At 39.4% G+C, this 23,163-nt stretch overlaps 1 protein-coding gene across 2 annotated transcripts in view; it reads left to right on the top strand.

The window, feature by feature from the left end:
• eIF2gamma (eukaryotic translation initiation factor 2 subunit gamma) overlaps nucleotides 1-23,163 on the top strand; it is a 281,173-nt gene that overhangs the window by 3,727 nt on the left and 254,283 nt on the right. For both annotated transcript variants that reach the window (XM_089249936.1, XM_089249937.1), the window contains exon 2: nucleotides 16,763-16,826. In XM_089249936.1, the coding sequence (XP_089106062.1) occupies nucleotides 16,763-16,826 (64 nt within the window). The remainder of the gene's footprint in view (nucleotides 1-16,762; nucleotides 16,827-23,163) is intronic.

The raw sequence follows: 23,163 nt of genomic DNA, 5'->3' as shown, positions 1-23,163 counted from the left end.
CGTTACGATTTCAAATCATTCAACTAGATACTGAAATGCAACCCATCATCCCGGATTCCAATTATTATTTTTTATTTATTGCTTCTACCATGCTTGTTGACCATGCAAAGTTTCATGTACATATCTCGAAAACTTTGTGAGAAAAAATGTTTTCTAACCTCAGGAATGACGTCTCTTAGGCTAACCCCATTCAAGCAATATTATTTGTTAAAATATACTGCTCAAAACAATTAGGGGAGCAAGCAAAAAAGTGAAGAAAACCGTGCGAGACAGCCACATATTGGCATACAATGGATAGTACACGTGTATCAATGCGCAATACAGAAAAAAGACGTAAAAAATTTGGAATTAAGCTTTAATTCTTTGAAAATATGGAAAAAACATGAAAAGATGATTTAGGGCAACAATTTGGTTACATGTAAACGATAAAAAAAGTACTGTTTAGACATGATTCATGAGTTTTAATAGGGCGTGTGGTCTCCTCGAACAGCTAAGACTGCTGCACACCTGTTTGCCATGGATGCGATGAGGTTATCGATCAGACTTTGTGGAATACTGTTCCACTCCTCAAGAAGTGCAATCTGCAAGTCTCGGACAGTAACAGGCGGCCTTGGTCGCGTAGCAATGCGTCGTCTGAGCATGTTTGGAACATGTGGTATGTGTGGTTGGGACATGGCACATTATTGCATAGCTGCCAAGTCTCCCGAATTTTTTGGGAATCTCCCGAATTTTAGCTTCATCGCTCGACCTCCCGAAAAGTTCTTAAATCTCCCGAATTTTTACGAAAATCACAAAAATCCCTAATTGTCCCTAAAAATTTCCTACTTCATTAAAAAAAATCCCCGCTTATGAAAACAATCCCTAAGGAATTTCTTGTGGGGCATGAAGCAGGGCCGTCTCTGCATGAGGTCTATTTTTTTTCCCTTTCGAAATGATGTCACACGTCGTAAATGGGGAAATTCTCTTTTTAAGGAAGTTTTACAAACCCTCTGATGGTAACAAGAAAGTTCTTTGTCTTATCGTGCAGGGGAATGGCTTAGCAGCCAATAGTCCTGGATAATAATTAAAGATTATAGTGACGCTCATATGGTCAAAATTTCTTTTGTTGAAGTTACGTACGTGCGATATAACTAAGCATGAATACTGATAAGCAAAAATATATTTAATCAATTTTAAAGATACTTATTCTGATGAATTTCCTTTCATCAAACGTTCCAGAAGAGGGCCCACTTTTCCTTTTTGTACAAGTTGTGTTACGGACATAAAGATCGGGCATGGAAAGACTGCCATCATCACTCGTGAAATGAAAAAAAAAATCAAGCAAGTGTCACAAAAAATCGGTGTTCTTCAAAAATTGACGGTTCTTTCCTTCATCTTCCGATGATTTTGGGGTCATTCGCGCAGAATGTTTGTTCACAGCGTTTCTGATTGAACACAATATTTATTTTTACATCATTGAAGTTTTGGCCTCCAATTTCACTTGTTTTTCGCGTAGGAATTTTATTCCCAAGGGTTTAACTTCCATGTGTGTAAAATCCCTATTTTAATTTGACTTCAGTTTTTGAGTAAGGATTTTATTCCCTACGCTCTAACTTTTATGTTTGGAAAATCCCTATTTTATTTGGAAAAATCCCTTTTGTATTTATTAGGGAGTGGTTTTAGCATAAAATATGGGTTTGCGCGAAAATCTCCCGAATTTTCATTTTCAAAAGTTGGCAGCTATGTTATTGTATTCAGGTCAGGAGAGCACGCTGGCCATTCCATACGCTGTATTGTTTCAGCTTCAAGCATGTTCTCCACCAGACGAGCTCTATGCGGTCGGGCATTATCATCCTGGAAAACAAAGGAATCTCCAATGGCTCCAGCGTAAGGGATGACATGAGGTCGCAGTATCTCGTCTGCATACCTTCGGGCCGTCAAAGTGCCATTCCGAATGATATGCAGGTCCGTACGTCCGCCTATGCTGATTCCACCCCATACCATCCAACCAGCTCGTCTGTATTGTGACCTTTCACAAATGAATGCAGGGTTATTTCGAGTGCCCCTGTCCTTCCATACCAGAACACGTCGGTCACACTCCAGACTGAATCGGGACTCGTCTGTAAACAGCACTTGTCTCCAATCATGTTGCTCCTAATCTCGATGTTCAGCAGCCCATCTTCTTCGGGCCACACGGTGGCGTGGGGTCAACAGAATGCAGACCATTGGCCTACGTGCATAGAGCCCTCTCTCATGAAGCCGATTACGTACTGTTTGGCTGGACACCCTTCGTCCTATTGCCAAGAGCAACCGTCTTTGCAGCTGCGTAGCATTCTCTGTTCTGTTTCGACGGGCTGTTAACCGTATATACCGGTCATCAGTTGCTGTAGTGGCGCGTGGCCGACCTTGCCCTGGTCGACGTCTAACATTTCCTGTTTCTTGGAATCGATTCCACAGCCTTGCAACAACATTTCTGGCGACTCCAACAGCGTCCGCGACACTACGTTGTGTTTGCCCGGATTCCAGTCTGCCTATAACACGCCATGCCATGGATTCCGGTAAATCACGTTGTTGAGACATCCTAAGTCACCTTGTCTCAAAAAAAAAATACTGCGTAATCGAATTTCACAGTTACGGCAGTAAAACAGACGTTTCTGCAACATCCTGATTTCTGCCCTTATCTCCTTTTTCTGGTTTTTGATGTCATGAACTCGTTGGGCAATTTGCCTGTTGTGGCGTTGTATTTGTATTTGATCTATAAATATTTCTTATGATGCAACAAAGACGAACTTTTGCAATCTGATATATTTTTGCATAAAGAATTATTTTGTATTTGATAAATCCAGATAATATTAATCACATATATATATAGATTAATTTTTGAAGTTTTTTAACATGCTTAAGTATAAAGTTATTTTACCACAACAGTGTTAAATTTTTTTTTAATTACTTTGATTTTTACAGCATATATTTTAATAAACATATATTTAATGTATATGATAAATGTGAAATGGTTATACTTGTGTGAAAAAAAATCTACATTATAATATTTGACACAAGCCTCTATATAGTTTTCCCAAGAAATAATTTAAAATTGCTGATAAAAAGCCAGAATATGAGGCATTAAATCACAAAGAATGAAATTATCAGCTACAACCTAATTGTTGTAGCTGAAGCAGATGGAAGAGAGTAGAATTGAAAACCTAATGTATATAATGCCTGCTAGTGATATATAAGATGTGATGTTTCTTGTTGTGATGATGATTGTAAAAAATAATAGCTTCTGTGAAGATATAAACTATGGCACACTGGTCTTTGTCCTTCAGAGGGCAGCTGGTGTCTTATTTAATTATAAGACTTTATCATCCCAGCAGGTGATGATAAAGTCACTGCTGCTGCTTCATTGTGAAAACTAAAACAAAGGTGTTAGAACCAGGGTTGGCAAGGTTTTGGACAGTAAAAACCATGGTAGGTAAAAACCACTGTGTGGTTTCTGTGTCTCTCCAAAACTGTCCAAAACCTCCTATTTATAACTGCAAGTGAAAAGCTTTGCAATTTGATAAAGAGGTAACTTCTATAATCAATTAAACTTTATATTATATAAATTCTATTATATTATTAATTACATTAAATATAATAAAATTTTTAAATTCAAAACAGTATATGCAAAGGGTTGGAAACGAAGAGGAAACATGAAGAGTGTAAATTATTTTTCATTTTATTAATTTTTTGTCTCTTTCTGAATGTTTTTTTTTATTTGAAAACAATACAGAGTGTTTCAAAAAGTTAGACCAAATATTAGAGAGGTAGTAGAATACCCATTTCAGTACAAGAATATTAATTAAGAGCCATGATTTTTTGCTGTGAGGTCAGAAATTAAACTGGCTTCAAACAAAAATTCTAAACAAATTCTATCAACAAAATTTATGTAATTGATTTTAATTGAGCAGCGAATCCTTGATATATTGCCAAATATTACAAATGTTGGAGATTACAATTAATGATTCTGCCAAAGCAGAAATTGTATCGCTTTAAAGGTTATTTGGGGACGGGGTGTATATGGACCTATTTGGTTTAATAAAGGGGAATTGCAAGCGCATCCATGTCATGACCATGGCATACTCTGATCTGTTGTTGGACAAGAATTTTTGTACTTTCATCTCATAGCCAGAACATGGTGGACAACATATTTAACATTTCTTGAGTAAGTTGTAGGCCTAGTTATTTGTTCAATTACTGCGGTTTTTTTTTGTGATATTTCCATGAGTTATGAAATCGTGAAATGCTATAATTATCATTTTGCCATGAGTGGCTATCATTTCCGTTCTGCAAGCAAATTTCCCATGTGTTAGATGATATCATTAATTTTACATTTTTAAGTTTTTTTTTTCCTTTATCAATTAAAGTTCCATTTTTTTCATGAATGTTCATGTCAATTTTGTAGTCATTCTGACAATTTCGGTTTTTTTACAGTGTTTTGAAATCAGAACCTTAGTTAAAATCACCCTGTATATCGTAAATCATTGCTAATTAATCGGCATTATTTGTGCTTCATTATATTCATCTAATTTTATCACAGTTTTTGCAAAATAGGGTAACTAGCGATGAATAGGCTATTCCGCTGAATGAACCATCGATAAATAAAGGGACAATTCTGGATGAAATTAACAAACTATGAATTTATTGAAATATTAGAGGGGAAACGATGCACGAGAGCCGTGTTGTCAGTTTTGTCGCTGAGCTTAAGCTGTGTTGCATTTCTCTTAAATGTCTCATCCTTGGACTTGATAGAGACAACTCTCACGATCCCGTCAGATCCTGGAAACAACTCTGTTACTCGACCAAGTCTCCACTGCAAGGGTGGTAGACAATCTTCTTTCACTAGAACGAGATCACCCAGAGTGAGATTTTCTTTGGGTTTCAACCACTTGCTTCTCTGCTGTAGCTGGGTAAGATACTCAGCTCTCCAACGATTCCAGAAATGTTGCAGAAGGCGCTGTACCAACTGCGAGTGGGTGAGATGATTAAATTTTGTTTGTGTGAAGTCTGGCTTGGGCAATGCTGTCAACGGACCACCTATGAGAAAGTGACAGAGAGTGAGAGTAGACACGTCGTTTGGATCATTTGAAAGTTCACAGAGTGGACGATCCTCAATCTTTGACAACAAGGTATACAGCTCTTTGAATGTTAGCTGTATACTGGAAGTGATTTGCCTGAGATGGTATTTAACAGCTTTCACTCCAGCTTCCCAAAGACCTCCCATGTGTGGAGATGCTGGTGTATTGAAATGCCAGTTTACTCTGACATCGGTGAGATGACTGGAAACACGTTCGTTATGAGTGTGAGATGAAAAAAGACGAGCAAACTCCCTTAGCACCTTGTCAGCTTTCACGAAGTTAGTTACACAGTCACTGTATATATCACTCGGCTTTCCTCTCCTGGAAATGAATCGTTTCAGAGTGGTGATAAATGCCTGTTGACAAGTCACTCACAACTTCACAATGCACAGCTTTGGTTGAGAAGCATACGAAATGTGCCAGGTATGCCTTGCACGGTTTTGCTCGAGATGCCTTCGACATCCTGATGGTGAAAGGTCCTGCATAATCGACAGCACAGTGAAGAAATGCTCTAGATGGTGTTACTCTTGTAGCCGGTAGATCGCCCATCATTTGAGGAACTGTTGTGCCATGATAGTGAACACGGGTTATGCATTTCCTGACGAATTGCCAGATGACACTTCTTCCAGAAACAATCCAGAATTGCTGTTGGATGCAAGAGTGGAGAAGTTGAGGTCCAGCATGCAAATGCATTGTATAATAATGCTGGATAATCAACTGAGTAAAATGATGCTCTTTTGGAAGAAGGATTGGATGTCTGACTTCTCAGCCAATGTGCATGTCACAATCTTCCGCTTACCCTGATAATTCCATCATCGCCAATGAATGGATTCAACCGGAAAATATTGCAGTTTAAAGGTAGAGTTCCTGTTTTTCTCAATGAAGACAATTCTGATTTGAATTCTACTTCTTGAACTCTCCTGACCCATATACATAATGCGTATGTCAGCTCTTGAGGGGTAAGAAACCCTGTGCTCCTTTCAGGTGCAGCAAGTTTGCAGTTGGCTATGAATCTGAAGACACATGCCATGACTCGCTGAAGAGAAGTAAGTGATGAAAACCTGTCGATAATTTCCATGTCATGTGCAATACCAACAAAAACAGATTGGTTGCAAGAAATATTTTTCCTCTCCTCAATCAAAACTTTATCCACGGAGTTGCACAACACAGGTTTGTCTGCTAACTGACCTGACTTGGAAAGGAACTCTGGACCATACCACCATAGGGGAAATGCCTTCAATTTGTTGGCTGGAATTCCTCGTGACGCACAATCAGCAGGATTGTTTGTTCCATCAATGTGATTCCAATGACCCCCAGAGTGTTGAGAATTTCATGAATTTCAGAAGCTCATGAATTTTTATCACTCGATGAGCCACAAACGTCTTCCACTGGCTTGGATGTGAAGAGAGCCAGGCGAAAACTATTGTAAAGTCAGTCCAGCGCTATATGTTTGTGTTGACTAGACGTAGTGCATTGCATGTAAACTTGATGAGTCTTGCAAGTAGCACTGCTTCACAAAGTTCAAGTCGAGGCAAGGTTGGTGGCTTCACAGAGGCCACTCGTGTCTTTGTTGTTACTAGTTTAACCTTCGCAATTCCTTCACTGGAAACTGTTCGAATGTACACAACCGCGGAGTACGCCTTTTCTGATGCATCACTGAAACCGTGAATTTCTAACATATGTGGAGAGATTTGCATTATATATCTTGGAATTTGGATGTCCTCCACTTGCTTGAAGTCTAATAAAATGCTGTCCATCGATTGTGAATGTTCTCTGTCAATTTCTCATCCCAAGACAGTTCAGCTTTCTACATTTCTTGTATTAGAATCTTGACATTGATTACAACAGGGGCCAGCCATCCAAGTGGGTCGAACACCTTGGAGATGTGTGATAGAACAGAGCGCTTGGTCCACTGTTGCATATTCACGGGTGGTGATTTTGAATTGAAAGCAAATACATCATCCTTTGGCTTCCATAAAATGCCCAAAGTTTTGATGTCAGTCTATATTTAGAGTCTATATATTCGATTAAATAATCGACGTTTGGGTGTACCCAAAATTCCAAAACGAACACGGCTATACGCGTTTCGGAACTATATGGCCGAACACATACTGGGGAGTCGACAAAGAGAGCGATTTCAAAAAAGAAAATACATCGATGCTCATCTCGATGTCCCCTCACATGCTGACGAGGCGGAGAGAGCAAAAATGACCGCAGACGTTCTGAAGGGTAAAGAAGAAAAGCCTTTGAACGGGAAATGTGACATCTCCCCAACTAGTAACCCTACCAGCCTGTTCATGCCAAATCAATCAGTTTGGCAATATTGGAGGATTCCAATAAACCAGCGGTTCTCAACCAGTGCTCCGTAGAACCCTCAGGGCCCCGTGTGAACTCCCAGGGGCTCCGTGGCCACTCGAGGAAAATAAATAAAAAAAACCAGTAAATTTGAAAAAAATAATTATTAATATTTTTGAATAATAAAAATAGGTCAGAAACTTTGATGAATAAATAAAAAATAGGCATCCGAGGCGCCGCCATAGAAATTACATACCGGAAAGGGCTCCGTGGGTCAAAAAAGGTTGAGAAGCGCTGCAATAAACCCATTAATCCTCAAAAGACTACAAGTCCTGATATATGTTTTTAATGACTTCTTGTATCAAACCGTTGTTTCGAATATTATTATTGCATAATGTTATTATATTATAATATTATTGCATAAAGATTTAAATAATTATACTTCAATCAAGATAGAGAGACAACAGAATTAGTTAGACACTGAATAAAAATACATGCCTATAATCCGCAGAAGCTAATTTCGATACTTTCTAAACAAAATATCACCGTTAATGAGATGAAGCGAGAAGTTATCCATACACCTCGATGACGCAACTGTAATTTTTTTATGGTCACCGTATCATTATGAAAATGATTGTTATTAGCGATAAATGTATACGTGGTCGTTAATCACAAATTATCAGAGTGGATCCATTATTTATGACATCCCAGAATTATAGATTCCTCCTATATGCAGGGCCGTTTTAAGAGCATCATGGGCCCAAGGGCCAAATGATTTTTCTGAGGCCCTACCTACCAGGCAAATTCTCGAAAATCTCAACCACATCTCTCTTTTGTGAAGCCTTTTTTATCTTGAGGTGTCCCGGGCAGTGTCGTCTCAAGGCATGGACCCACCCGGTCACGGCCCAGGGGCCTCACAAAAATCACTTAGCCCGGGAGCCCATGATGCTCTTAAGACGGCCCTGTTCCCTGGTCGTGTCCTGGTGGGCCCATGCCTTAAGATGGCACTGCTTTTGGCAGTGTTCTGTACATAACCAATTTCAATGAACGCGCGGATGATGCAATAAACTGGTTTTGATTTTGTAAGAAATATAGAGATATGTATTGTGTGCGAGATGTTCATTATTTGTATCAGAAAAAAGCTTGTGTCTCTTTCATAACACACGACATTCCAATTCAAATCCATGGAAATAACAAATATTCAGTACAATAAAATAAAAGAGAAAAAAACAGAAACCGTGTTTCGACAATGTTAGTAAGCGATGAGCAATCATCAGTGTTTATCCGTTTTAGTAAAAAAAAAAGGTTCTCAATCTCAAACATTTTCCACCCGTGCCGCCCATTTCTCTTGTGAAGAGCTATTGGCGTACGCAAAGGGGGGATTTGGGGTTCTAACACTCCCCCCCTTAAGCCAAGATTATAGTGTTATTTTGCCGGAAAAAGCGTAAACCCCCCAGAGGGAAAAACAAATCTGAACCCCCACCCCCGAGAAAATTCTGCGTATGTCTATGTGAAGAGCAGTTGTAAGAAAAGCATTTCTTTGAAAAACCTTTGTCAAGACCACTGCGAAACTGCACCCCTGACAAAGGTTGGCGCGCACAGTTTGAGAACCCCTGCTAATCCATCAACGTGTTGACAAATACAGGGGCGGGGCTTTTGAAAATACACTAGAAATGGTATATATATATATATATATATATATATATACTAGGGGGCTCTGCCCCCCCCCTGTCACCTTTGGTGACCAATTCCCCCCCCCTTTTCTCATCACAACATATCTTGTTTATTTCGTCCCACTTCATCAGCGTACTATGGAAAGGGACATGTGAAAGCACCAGCTTAATGAAGAAGCGAATTTTATAATAAGAAAACAACAACAAAAAACAAATGTGATTCATCAAGTACCCCCAGAAAACTTGCCCATGGGGGTCCCCAGACTCCAATTCGCTGAATTTTAGTGGGGCCCAGACTGGATTTATCTCAGGCTACCGATGTGCTGCAAATTTTACATTGTTAAACAACAAAAATCAAGGGACACCCAAAATGAAACCTGTTAACATTTCCATGGGGCCCCGACCTGGAGACTTGTCGGACATCTCCCCGGTGAGGGGCCACGAAAATTTTAAATTTTTATCAATTTTACAATGAATGAAATCCAGGGCCCCCATTCAGCAGCAGGGACCCAATACTCAGATTTTTAGTGGGGACGCAGACTGAATTCTGGATTTATCTCGGGCTTCCGCTGTTGCAAAATTGTACAATGTTAAAAAACAGAAAAGAATGAGATTCATTCAGGGCCCCCAAAGGAGAACCTGTAAACATGGGGCCCCCGACTTGGAAGCTTGTCGGCCATCCCCGGTGCGATCGCCATGAAAATTTCCATTTGTATTCATTTTACCAACGAATAAAATCCAGGGTCCCCAACCAATTACCTGGGACACCAATTCGCATACTTTTAGTGAGGCCCCCAGATTGGCTTTATCTTGAGCTTTCGTTGTTGCAAATTCTAAAACGTTAAACAGAAAAGAATGACATTCATCCAGGGCCCCCAAAATGAAACGGTCCCCTCGGAGCTTGTCATACATCCCCCCTGTGAGTGCCACGGCAAATGTTCATTTGTATTCATTTTACCAACGAATAAATTCCAGGTTCCCCCCCCCCTCAATTACCCGTGACCGAATTCGCATATTTTATGGGGGTCCACAGACTGGACATAGCTTGAGCTTCCGCTATCGCAAATTTTTCAATGTTAAAGCAGCAAGAAAACAAGATCCATCAAGGGCCCTGGAAATCAAACCTTTTAACTTCCCCATTAAGGTATATGTGCAATCCCCCCGGGTACCCCGACCCTGTGTGTTGGGAGCACTGGTGTTATATGTATATGATACATATACATACCTCTCAGCATGACCCCCCTTCCCCCACCACAAGGGCAGGGCTGACAGGGGCCGGAACGATTCTTATCACTTTTTGATTTTTCACACTATAAATTAACCACAGAGGGCCCCCGAAAAGCTGGTTTGGGGGCTCGCCATCTATTCCAGTCTAGGGGCCCTGCTGTAGGATGTGGGAGCCTCTCAGTACATGCACGTAACTTGGTGCCGATGGGTTAAATGGGTCCCGAATATGCTAGAGTTAAATGAATACTTGACCTAAAATCGTAACCGAATTTCTATCATTCAAAAAACGTCACTCACTTCCTTAACATAAAATCGTCACTAATTTTGGTTGCTTAGAAACAGGCCCTTTTCGAGTTTGTGATTTTATATTATAGAGTAGATATACATAAATTGAGTTCATGTTCTTTGCCTGCCCCCTTCCCTGGAAAACGTTGAAATGACGTTCCTGGAAAAATATCTACAAATTTTCGTTGAAATTCTAAGAACATGTTCAGTATTGAGTAGAAAATTAATGTCGACCAGCAATTCTCAACCTTTTTTCTGAGTCACGGAGCCCTTTTTAGTATATAATTTCTACGACGGAGCCCCGTACACCACGTTTTTTTTTTTCATTTGGTCATAAAATTTACTGATTCACTTTACTTTAATTGAGTGAACGTGGAGCCCCCTCAACCAGTGCACGTGGAGCACTGGTTGAGAACCGCTGGTGTAGACAGTACATAGATAAAGTTTTCTTTCTAAAAGATTTTTGATGTGTTTGTGGGGAGGACAGGTTTTTCCCGCCCCAGCGACTGCATAATGATTTATAGTGGTATATAACTTATGATTTTATAGTGGTTTTCCAGTTTCCGACAGAAATTTGCCACCCTTTACATTTTGCAGCCCAGAGCAAAGGCGTGGGCATGAAAAAAACATTGAAAGGGCTGAAAGTTGCCAGTCGTCCCGTGACGAGCCTCGAGCCCGTATGTAGAAAGGAGGATGCAGTGCCCCGCTTTATTTATTCATTAATTGGGGAAGGGGGTTCTCAGCCCCCAACACAAAATTTATTGGGGGGGGGGGTTGAAATAGGCCCCCCCCCCCGCCGCCATGTTTTGGTGCCTACGTCCCATGGCAGTACGTTTCTTATTAAAAGCTATTCAGAGACAATTGAAGAAATGAAATTTGAAGGATGGAATTTGCACCCCTCCTGACACTACGCCCAGGAAACCAGACCAACCCCCTCCCCCCCTAGTTGCAGCACTGTCTGTTCATCAGAAGGAAGTTCTCTTACACATAGTGTAGTTTTCCATGCAAAAAGCGCAATGGGATGGGTGGAAATTTGCGAAATATCTATCTCGTTAGTCCCAGTAAAATTTTGAAAAATATTCACGTCTAAAAAAATGACGGGGGGAATTAATCCGTAAAATGCTACCACAACAATCGTCAAACTTTTAAATTAGGATAGACTGGGTTAAGCACAAAAAATGGGAATCGAAAAGAAGAGAGAGTGCCAAAAGTGAAAAAAAATCTGAAGCACTCCCTCCAAACCAAATGGGTGTGATGATGATGATCCCCCCTCAGAAGTTCTTTTTTTTCCAAGAGAGTGAGGAGAAAAAAAAAAGGGAGAAAACTTACCAATCCCCAAATAGCGTCTGATTTTACCTCACGATGAAAACAAACCGGCTTGAAAGAATCGCGTACCTCTTGAGCTGCCTCTTTCTCCTCCTCGTCTCGCTGCCTGAGTATGTGAGGCGCAGAACAAAACAGTACATTTGTTTTCACCGTTATTTTGTACCTCTCCGCTCACATCCCCAGTATGTGTTCGGCCTATGAAGTTCCTTCATCAGTAGCAGAAACAAAGAAGAAAGAAAATATTGAAAAAACTCCTTATAGTGGGAGTTACTCGATGTTGTAGACAAGAGTCAAATTCAAAATGAACTGGCAACAAAAGAGTAGAGCAAGAGGACGTAAAAAAGAAGAAAAATGGTGGAGCCAATCACAACCAAGAACGTGATCAACACTACACAGACAATGGTGTAGTTGGCGCTGTGCGTGCGTGTTCAGTAATGTAACAGTCTTATCGATATTAGTCTGCCAAGGGCATCCTGATCCTGGCCGCCATGCATGCGACCTCTCTCATCCACTAGTCCCTCCCCACAGTAAAGTCAGGTCAGCTAAGTGGTGGGCTACTCGCCAGGGCCGGTCTTAGACCAAGTGGCGCCCTGCGCAAAACCAGCAGTTGGCGCTCCCCCCCCCCCCTCCTCAGGTCTTGATCCAAGGTGATGTGTCGTAGGGGGCAATTTATTGTTAATTGCTAGTCGCTACTGTTCCCTAAAATATGGGAATAATTTATATTTCATATCGGACTCGGCTTGGGGGGTCTCCATCAACCCTCCCGGATTTGTGCCTATTTCTTTTTTTCCAGTCGACTTTACAACTACTTTGATAATTACTCTAAATTAGAGAAGTTGGCTAAGTTAGTAGAGTTGTCTGAAGCTTTTTTTTTAGAGGTTTGGTTAGTTATAATTGCTGTGAAAATTTGTTAAGGTGGCTCCACATGCCGGAATGGAGTTGGAGAGTGGGCGGAGATAGTGGATGATGATGCTTTGGACGAAAAGCGGTATAAGGATAATGTAATGTAAATAATATTATAGTTATGATTAAATCTCACGGAAATTGGGGGCTTGTCCGAGATTTCCAAGACGACCATTCCCGAGATTTTCAAGACTATGCCAGTTTCTTTCCAGTGATGATGCCATTTCAAGACGATGACGACGATTTCAATTATTTGCAATAAAGACTGTTTCCATTCGGCGACGAATCTCACTGATCTACAACGGCAACGGCAGATTCCTTTCGACGATGAATCCCACTCATCTACGACGGGAACGGCAGATTCCTTTCGACGATGAATCTCACTCATCTACGACGGGAACGGCAGATTTCTTTTCACGATAATGAATCTCTCTGATCTACGATGACAATTTGGAAGTGTTCACTGTGAGTGCGTTTCGACCAGTTTCTGATGAACAAAATGTCAATTTGTTGGGGTGAAATCCCTCAAATTAATGCCAACATAAAGAGCACATCGGCGGAGATTGTTAAGAAATTACATGAACTCTCTCTCTCTCGTATTCGGGTCTGAGGGCGATAGGGGAAATCGAAAGACTCAGGAGTTTCAATGGTTTTCGGTGCGAGCATGGCTCTGAGGAATATAAAAACTGACTGGCTGTAATTGTTGAGCAATGGAGTGAAACAGATCTGTTGCTTGTTGCAAACTTCCTGTGCCTAGACTGTGGTGTAAGACAAGATCAACTGCCAAAAAACATTTTGTCAACTCTAATGGACTTGAATGTCTTGAATCAGAAACTTCAAGCGGCTGAGGACGAGGAAGACAACCATCATAGTGTTTCCATTTCCAATGACGAATAAAAGCCAGACGACCAACGATGTGTGATGACTGGGACTTGCGAACCGATCTCAGCATTACAACAGATGTCAGAGATGGTGCTTCCGGTGAATGACAATAACGAATTGATAGTTCCAAGACCTTGTTCTGCTCATTCCCAGTGCTTCACAATGAACTTTGCCATGAATCTGAAAGATATCAAGAACTCGATACAGCTGTTTGATGGGACAAGCACCTATCAGTCGAGAAATTCGTCGAAGAGCTGGAAAACATGGTTCAGATATTTAGGTGGCCGGGGTTGCATTTGTGTTCACGAAGGAATGACTCAAAGGTCTCGTAAAATTGTTCATTCAAGGTGAGCAAGCTATCAGCTCGCGGGCGATCTTGAAAGGTGCACTCCTGGCTGAGTTTGGTTCAAAATTGAGTAGTGCTCAAATACACAAGATGTCTGAAAGAAAACTGAAAAATGAGACAGCTCGTGCATATGAAAGAAATTTCTAGCAAGGGCAATATCGAGGACGCTGCAATTATCGAGTATGTCCTGGGTGGCATTCCAGAGGACAACCACAAAATCTTGCTATACGGTGCGACATCTGTGAGAGTTTAAGGTGAACTTAGTGGTGTATGATGATTTGAGAACTAGCAATAGTCGAGGGCACCGCTAACCAACACCTTCAATCGAGAGTCAACGTGAGGGCCAGGGTTTAAGCTACGGTCGCATTTTTTGCAAAATGCGAAGGCAAAAACAGTAGTAACCACTTTCGTAAAAATGCGTACAGGAGGTACGTGAGTAGACATCCAACCATCAATCATTACATTAGCATTGTAGCATTTTGCTAAAGCTTTTTCTCCCATTTTCACTTTTTTGCGAAAGGAATTTTTTATCCAGCTTAAACCCTGGTGAGGGCGGAAACAAACTAAGCCATACAACCCGATGCCAAGACCAGATGTTCAACAAGCTAGCATTGGATGTTACAACCATGGAGAAAGAAATCATCTCTCTAAAGACTGTAGAAATAAATCTGGTGGCGTTAAATGCTTCCGGTGTAATAAATTCGGCCACAAATCTGTTGATTGCATGCAAAAAGATGTGAATAAAACAGTCAGTCTCTCAGGTAAATGTAAAAGAAGTAATTGTTGAAAAATCGTGATGATAATGGATAAAGAAGTAGAAGCATTACTTGATATGGGAAGTAACTTAAACATTATCAATCAAACTTTTCACTCAGAATTAGGATCACCTAATATGTGTTTTGATGGTGTAACATTGATGGGTATAGCTGGAGAAAATGTCTCTCCTTAGGTTTTTTTATATACTGACATATTCATTGATAGATATGCTGTTTCCCCGAAAGTGTATGTCGCAAAGAACCTTTGCAATCAGATGGTCATGGGTGCCTATGTTATATGTTAAGTAAACATCTCCTTCACTAAGAGACATCGAAGTTGGTGGTTTACACGATGACGCCAAGACTTCAGTAAACTATGCTCAAATTGTGTGTTTACAATACGACCAACCAACGGCAGTGAGCCCTTCACAAAACTCTGGACCTGAAAAACGGTTCATTGATAAAATAAATGAAACAATCTATTTGGAATTTCATTTCTTTTTGTGTAGATTAAGTAGATTGCTTTGCTTCCCACTAAATTGCTTACTTTTCACAAAATTATCCTTTTCACAAAAACTAGATCTTACAAAAAGTCTGGACAGACGCCCGAATATTATACTCTAATTTAAAAAGTGTATAAATTTCTATGATAAAGTTATAAAAATACATATATTTTTTATTCAAATATATTTTAACTTAAAAGATACAACAGATTTAAAAGATGGTAGATTTTGAAAAAAGATGGCAGCATGAGTTTCTGCAGCGTGTTTTAAGCGTGGCCAAAAGGAGCATAATAGCCTGTGCTAACCATACCCTTTTTTCCTTTCTCTGGTATTTATACTACCAAAGGGTATCTCATATAGTGCATGACAGAAAGCGGCCAAAGATGAAAGAAGAATACAGAGCTCTCCATAGAAGTGCTGCCGAACCTTGGTCACATGACCTGTATTTTATGGAATTTTTTTTATAAATTTTTTCAAAGAATTTTCTTTTCTAATTCATTCCAGAAATAAAAAATAAATTCAATGGTATTAATTTGATATCAAATCCATTTAAAGAATTAAATTAATGGCTTGTGATTTTCAGGGGGTTGTGCACCTACGAGCCGCCCCTGGTTATATACCTCTTGACAAAAAAATTTGGAGAGAAAAGTATTTTTTTTAGTTTAAAAAAAAAATTATTTCTGTTCAGTCATGGGAAAAAGGAAAAAATTCAGATTGAAAATCGAGATAAAATTTCTTAAAATTTCATTTTTAAAAGTTTCTTTTGTATATTTTAACATAGTATATTTGTTTACAATGACACTCATTAAACTAATTCCCAAAAATATTGATTTCATGCAGTTATTATCAACACTGGTCAGTCAAAAATGGGTTAAGGAAATTCTTGCCTTCAATATACGGTGAGTAAATACAGTAATTTAAAATAAATCTCAACCTGCATTTTTCTTTCAAAAAGAATTTTGGCTGGCGTGAGGAACACTGTCATGGAACGAATAATTTGAGTTTCCATTACTTCCTATGAAGGAAATTTGTAATCCAAAACACTTGTATTTTGATTCATACACATTCACGTTTAATGAAGTATTTTGTAAACCAAAGTTGCACTGTAGAGGTATTATACACACACTTTGGAAGTGGGGGCTTTTGCCTAATGGGTCAGGTACAAGATTATGCCTATGTTCTCAAATATCAGAAGTCATGCTCTTGAGGGTACATCTTGTCCATTTCTTAGTGAGAAAAAAAAGCTTAGTTTGGATGTTCTATTGAATGATCTTAGCAGTTTGGCATATCAAATGAAAAATAAAATGGGGATGAAAATAAGGGTATGTGGAACTTGATACAATGGTCGCTAATAGAGACGCTATAACGCATGGTGGTTATTATGAGCTTTGACTGTTTTAATAGATCTTTAAGGAATATGTGTGTGTGATGTTTAACTCTCTATCTCTAAACTTGTGGGGTTTTTTTTTAGGATATTTGTCAGCTGACTCCACTTACTGCAGAAGTCATTAGTCGTCAAGCAACTATCAATATTGGTAAGTTTATATTTGAAATAAAGTGATGGAAAGAATAAGCCCGAAAAAATTGACTGAAAGTTGGAATTTTTCAAAAAAAAAAAAAAACCACACACATTTGTGGATAATGAATATCTGAAAAAATTCCTCCAAAATTCACAATAATTTTTTGATAAACATTTTTTTTTTTCCAATTACACTTAGCCCAGTCAAATTATACATTAAGGTGGAACGAAAAAGGGTGTTTTTTCAATTTTCGTGGAAATTGATGTTGCCTTAGTGAATACTAAGGCAACAGATGTCTTTCAAAGTTTTAAGACGTTATACCAAAATCTAGGAAAATATTTTGATATCTTGAGGTTCCTCACGCACCCTAAAGGTAGAGCAAAAAGACTTTTCTAAGTGCACATTATAAAAATCTTTTTAAACATCATATATATATTTATATACATTATAAACATTATTTATGTAATAATGTTTATATTGTAAACTGAAGCAGCCAAAAAAACTGCTACAGGCATACGTATGCAAATAAAGAGATATGGAACCAATCAGAGTACTGTGCTGCGGTCGGCAACGCCTATATAACACAACAAGTGTCTGGCATAATTGTTAGATCGGTTACTGCTGCTACAATGGCAGGTTATCGAGATTTAAGTGAGTTTGAACGTGGTGTTATAGTCAGCACACGAGAGATGGGACATAGCATCTCCGAGGTAGCGATGAAATTAGGATTTTCACATACGACCATTTCACGAGTGTACCATGAATATCGGGAATCCGGTAAAAAATTAAATCTACGACATCGCTGCGGCCGGAAAAAGATCATGCAAGAACGGGACCAACGACGACTGGCGAGAATCATTAAACGTGACAGACCCTTCCGCAAATTGCTGCAGATTTCAATGCTGGGCCATCAACAAGTGTCAGCGTGCGAACCATTCAACGAAACATCATCGATATGGGCTTTCAACTCGTGTACCCTTGATGACTGCACGACACAAAGCTTTACGCCTCGCCTGGGCCTGACAACACCGACATTGGACTGTTGAGGACTGGAAACATGTTGCCTGGTCTGACGAGTCTCGGTTCCAATTGCTTCGAGCTGATGGACATGTACGGGTATGGAGACAACCTCATGAATCCATGGACCCTACATGTCAACAGGGGACTGTTCAAGCTGGTGGAGGCTCTGTGATGGTATGGGGCGTGTGCAGTTGGCGTGTGATATGGGACCCCTGATACGTCTAGATACGACTCTGACAGGTGACAGATACCTAAGCATCCTGTCTGATCACCTGCATCCATTCATGTCCATTGTGCATTCCGACGGACTTGGACAATTTCAGCAGGACAATGCGACACCCCACACGTCCAGAATTGCTACAAAGTGGCTCCAGGAACACTCTTCTGACTTTAGACATTTCTGCTGGCCACCAAAATCCCCAGACATGAACATTATTGAACATATCTGGGCTGCCTTGCAACGTGCTGTTCAGAAGAGATCTCCACCCCCTCTTACTCCTACGGATTTATGGACAGTCCTGCAGGATTCATGGTGTCAATTACCTCCAGCACTACTTCAGACATTAGTCGAGTCTATGCTACGTCGTGTTGCAGCACTTCTGCGTGCGGGGGCCCTACACGATATTAGGCAGGTGGACCAGTTTTTTTGGCTCTTCAGTGTATTATAAATGGTTTATATAAATAAACCCTTTTTGTGGGGGTGGGAACAAAACTATAACCGTGTTCCAAATTATAAAAAACAAAAAACAGTTTGACGTTATAGGTGTCAGGAGAATGCCTCTATTGCTTCCTCTATTATCGCACTGTTATTACATTAAACTTTTTTTCAAAATAGTCAACTTTTTTTCAAACGATTAAAGAGTACTCCTTGATCTTATTCTGGATTGAATGAAGCTTTCACGACTCTCGGTTGTTGATACAGCAAGAGATGCTTCAGTTACAAGTCGTACACACCGTTCAATTGCATGTGTGTGACAAGGAAAATTTGGTAGAGATGGAAAAGCAGGTTCAGATAATTTTTTGTGGGTCCATTTCCTGATTTTTTTATAATAGGTGGTTCAGTCACTCGCTTTTGATCCAATAGTTCCGAATAGTGCTTAGCTGCTTCTGATAATCCTTCATTTCTAATTTTCAGAATTCTCTTGATTTCCAGTTGTTGCAAATGAGATTCTCATCTGAAAGTAATGAGAGCAATAAATTCTCTGGGTGGGCGTAGAAGCTTTTTCTTCCATCACCCTCCAACACAAAATAACCCATAGGATCCCATTTTATAGCTGTAGCTTCTACCGCCCCCCCCCCCCTTGGAAAATTCCATCGCCCACGTTGGGAATCACTGATCTGGATGCTTCATGAGATAACTCACAGGTAACTCATTAAAGTGAAAAAGACACATAAGCCATTGCAAAGCCGCTGTGCTGGTCGAGTGGTTATAGTGATGGACTCGCAATGTGAGGATCCGGGTTCGAACCCCACAGTGGTGGTCGGCTGAAGTTGGTTTTCTGTGGTTCCCAACTTCAAGGCGCAAATGTGAGCCGATCTCCCCGTTAAAAAGTCTCGCCACAGAGAGCAACAGTCCTACAACGATAAATCATTCAATCATAACACTTCACTCATAGTTAGAAAAACTGGTGGCAGATGGCAGCACTACACATAACAAGCATTACAGAGAAACAAAAAACTTCACGTCAGGATTCACTACACGTACACGCATGTACCGATTCGTTGGGGGTTCTGCGGTGAGGGGGGGTGTGGGCGGGGTGCATGTGTGGTCGGGCAGTAGTAGGTAGGGCCTCCAAAAAATGGCTCGGGGATCCATGATGTTCTTAGGTCAGCCACCTCGTTGGGCAATTTGCCTGTTGTGGCATTGTATTTGTATTGTATTGCAAGGGATGGCCTATTTCTTTCTCTATTAATCTGGTAACACCATTTTTATAACCAGAGTATTAGTAACAGTTCTGTCTCATCCGATCGCCATCAATTCTTTTGTATCAAAATCTTGCTTCAAAAAGTCTAGGATTAATGACTTTATATCCCTTGCTCTACTGCTTCTTGGATTTGTGTGACCGAGATAAATTGCCCGGGTTTGTGCAATAAAGTTAGTGTTCTTCAGATATGATTCTTCTATGGAAAGAATCACCTTCTTTGACATTAGCTAAGGCTTTGCCTTTTCGACCATCACAAAATATATTCCTCACACATTTGTTCTAGGAATTTTATCTTGCAAAAGAACTCTGTGATGCTCTTTCACGCCTTATTTTTATCTGGTATATTGTCATATTTGACTTCTCTTTCGTCAATAACCCAACATCTTCCAGCACAGCATTCGTAATAATTGCAGCTGATCGATCAGACACACCAGTTGTATCACAAGCAAGAGGAACATTTGGTAATTTAGTTCTCATCTGAGAGAATGATGGTAGAACTTCAAAAGCAAATGAAGTACTTGCTTTGGCACCGATTGATGGACCAGCTTCAGTACTGGTAGATGGAAATGCTAACTTCAACGGTAAACTGTGTTTTGGCTCATATAGATCACTTTCTTCAGAATCGTTGGACATAGATGAGTTTTCAGTCGTTGATGAACTAGTTTCCGCCATTTCTTCTTGAGATGACTTCAAATAAGAGAATCTTTCCTTGCTTTCATATTTTTCTGAAGATTCTTGTATTTACAGTAAAAATCTTTGAAAAAATGTCATATTCGTTGGTGAGAAACTGTAGGAATTGAAGCAGTTTTCCAAATATTTTCTATCTTTGGCATGATAATTTCAAGAATGTCTGCAATAGCTGGATCTTTTCTCGATTGTTATGCCTTCATATTGCGTTGAGTCAGCAAATAACAAAGCTTAGCATCACCATAGGTGGGCGAGACCCGAGAATCCCACTCTTTAGGATTTCCTAAAATGTCACAACAATAAAAGCTTCTGGTCATAATTTTCACTGCTATACACTCTCTCAGTTAAGGGGTAAGATTGCAAATGAATACTGCAGACCTGCCAACTCTCCCGATTTAAGCGGGAGGCTCCGGATTTTTCATCCTTCCTCCCGCTCTCCGGATTTTGGCAGAAAATTAGATTTTACGCGAGCTTTCACGTTGTCGTGGCATCAATGATTACCGTCGTCGTTAGGGAGAACAGCCGTAGTCATTTCCATCAAGCAGCCGTAAAAAAAGGTCTCTGTGACCGCATTTAAGCAACTGCCAAAGACGCGATTTCGTTTTCGTAGCGTTTATCGACAATCATTTATCAGGGGCATGACCTTGGTTGCCGAAATTCCTGTATAATCCGTTATGTATTCCATTAACAGCCGTGCTGTAAACACGTTTTTTCGTCCGCAGCTTTGTAATTTGAATTTTTTTAAATAGTTTCTTCCGATTAAACATCTTCGGAAAGAAAATATAAAACTTTAAGCTATATACAGCTAAATATAAAGCTTTTAAGAATTCATATACCCAAGATTATAAATCACTGATAGCATCCACGAAAGGAAACACTTATACTTTATGAGCATTATGTAGATGTGATTTCTCTATTCTGCATGAAAAGACTGACATGCAATTAAATTCTTCTGTTGGGGGGGGAGAATGTAACTTTTTCTTAATTTTTTTTTTTTTTTTAAATAAATTTCGAAATTTTTTTTTTATGAACTTTTTTTTTGATCGAGACTATGAGTGTCAGGGGGGAGGGGTAGCCCCCTCGGGAGAATCTCTGGATTTCAAAAGTTGACACGTCTGATACTGGAAACAAGGGTAAAACATCGAGGTCACTGGATGAATCATGTGTTCAGGGGAATAGGAAAGCTTCCTCCGCGGTGTCATGTAACACACATACATAAAACTTCAGGGGCGATGAGGAACCTCAAGAAGTTTGAATTTTGGAGAAAAAAATTAGGAATGGTATTTCTTCACATAAAGGCATATTTTAAATTCTATTACTATGGCAATTTCGAAAAAAAAAATTTTTTGTTCCACCCTATTATACGTGGTTCCTAGCAAAAGGTCGGGTATTTCTAATTTTTGGATATGATGTAGGGGTCGAAGCCACTAGTAAAAAACCAAGTTTGTAGAAACAAGCCCTATGCAAGCTGAGTTATACTGAAAAAAATGTGAAAAAAATTTTCGACTTTTTTCAGTTTTTGCTTTAGGTCCCTATATTCCGATTTCTATGCATCAGAGAGCAAAAGTGTAAATTACAATATTGTAGACAACAAAATTTGCTACAACTTTTGTGTTTATGATTTTTTTCTGCAGGCTATAGTTATCATCGAACTATAGAGCATTGAAAGTGCTATAATTTTAACAAAATTACAAAACATGTACATAATCCAGAATTCTATTGAATATTGGTGATTAAATACTATTGATTTATTACACGTTAATTAAACATTGAATATTAATAAATTTCAAAATAAACACAAAACTCAAATTTAGTAATTCGTAAATACAATCAAATATTAAATGTTACTACATAATGGTGTAAAAATCGCATGTTAAAAAGGGGAAAATAGGGAATTTTGCTTCGGTATGCCCGGAATTTCAGAAAGGACAGCAAAAAATTTTTGTTCCTGCTTGCAGCGAAACAATTCTTTAAGAGAAGAGCATATTTTATTCCTCTGTACTTTTGTCTTAAACTATCACCCTTCATTGTGAAACCCTGATAATATCTGTGATCATGAAATAGAAGATGGTTTGCAATGGTCTTTTGGCTTTAAAGCACAAGTGTGAGTCGGTTTGTTTTAAAAAAAATTATGAATAAAAAAAGTTGCCACTGAAAGGAACAGAAATTACTGTAGTCGATTGCCATTGCAGACCTGCCAACTCTCGAATTTTCTGCGAAAATCCAGATTTTTGGAGCTTTCACGTTGTCGTGCCGTCAATGAAAGTAGTCGTCGTTAGGGAAAACACCCATAGGGGACAGCCGTAGTCATTTCCATCGAGCAGCGGTATAAAAAAGTCTTGGTGACCACATTTAAGCAACTGTCAAAGACTGTTTAAGTAGCATTTATCAGCAATCATTTATCAGGGGCATGATCTTGGTTGCCAAAATTCCTGTATAATCGTTATTGTATTCCATTAACAGCCATGCGGTAAACACAAGTTTTTTCGTCAGCAGCTTTGTATTTTGAAGTTTTTTAATTGTTTCCTCTGATTAAATATGTTTTCAGAAAGAAAATATATAAAACTTTAAGCTATATAAAGCTAGATATAAACCTTTTGAGAGTTCATATACTCAAGATTATCAATCACTGATAGCATCCACGAAAGGAAACTTATGTTTTATAAACAGTATACGTAGATGTGATTTCTCTATTCTGCATGGAAAGACTGACATGGAAT

Source organism: Pholcus phalangioides, unplaced genomic scaffold (genome assembly GCF_987345545.1).
Source record: "Pholcus phalangioides strain wild (caught in Gottingen) unplaced genomic scaffold, Ppha-v1.0 ptg000022l_1, whole genome shotgun sequence".
Lineage (NCBI taxonomy): Eukaryota > Metazoa > Arthropoda > Arachnida > Araneae > Pholcidae > Pholcus > Pholcus phalangioides.
The sequence above is the reverse complement of the archived record's forward strand: the minus strand, read 5'-3'. Positions and strand labels throughout refer to the sequence as shown.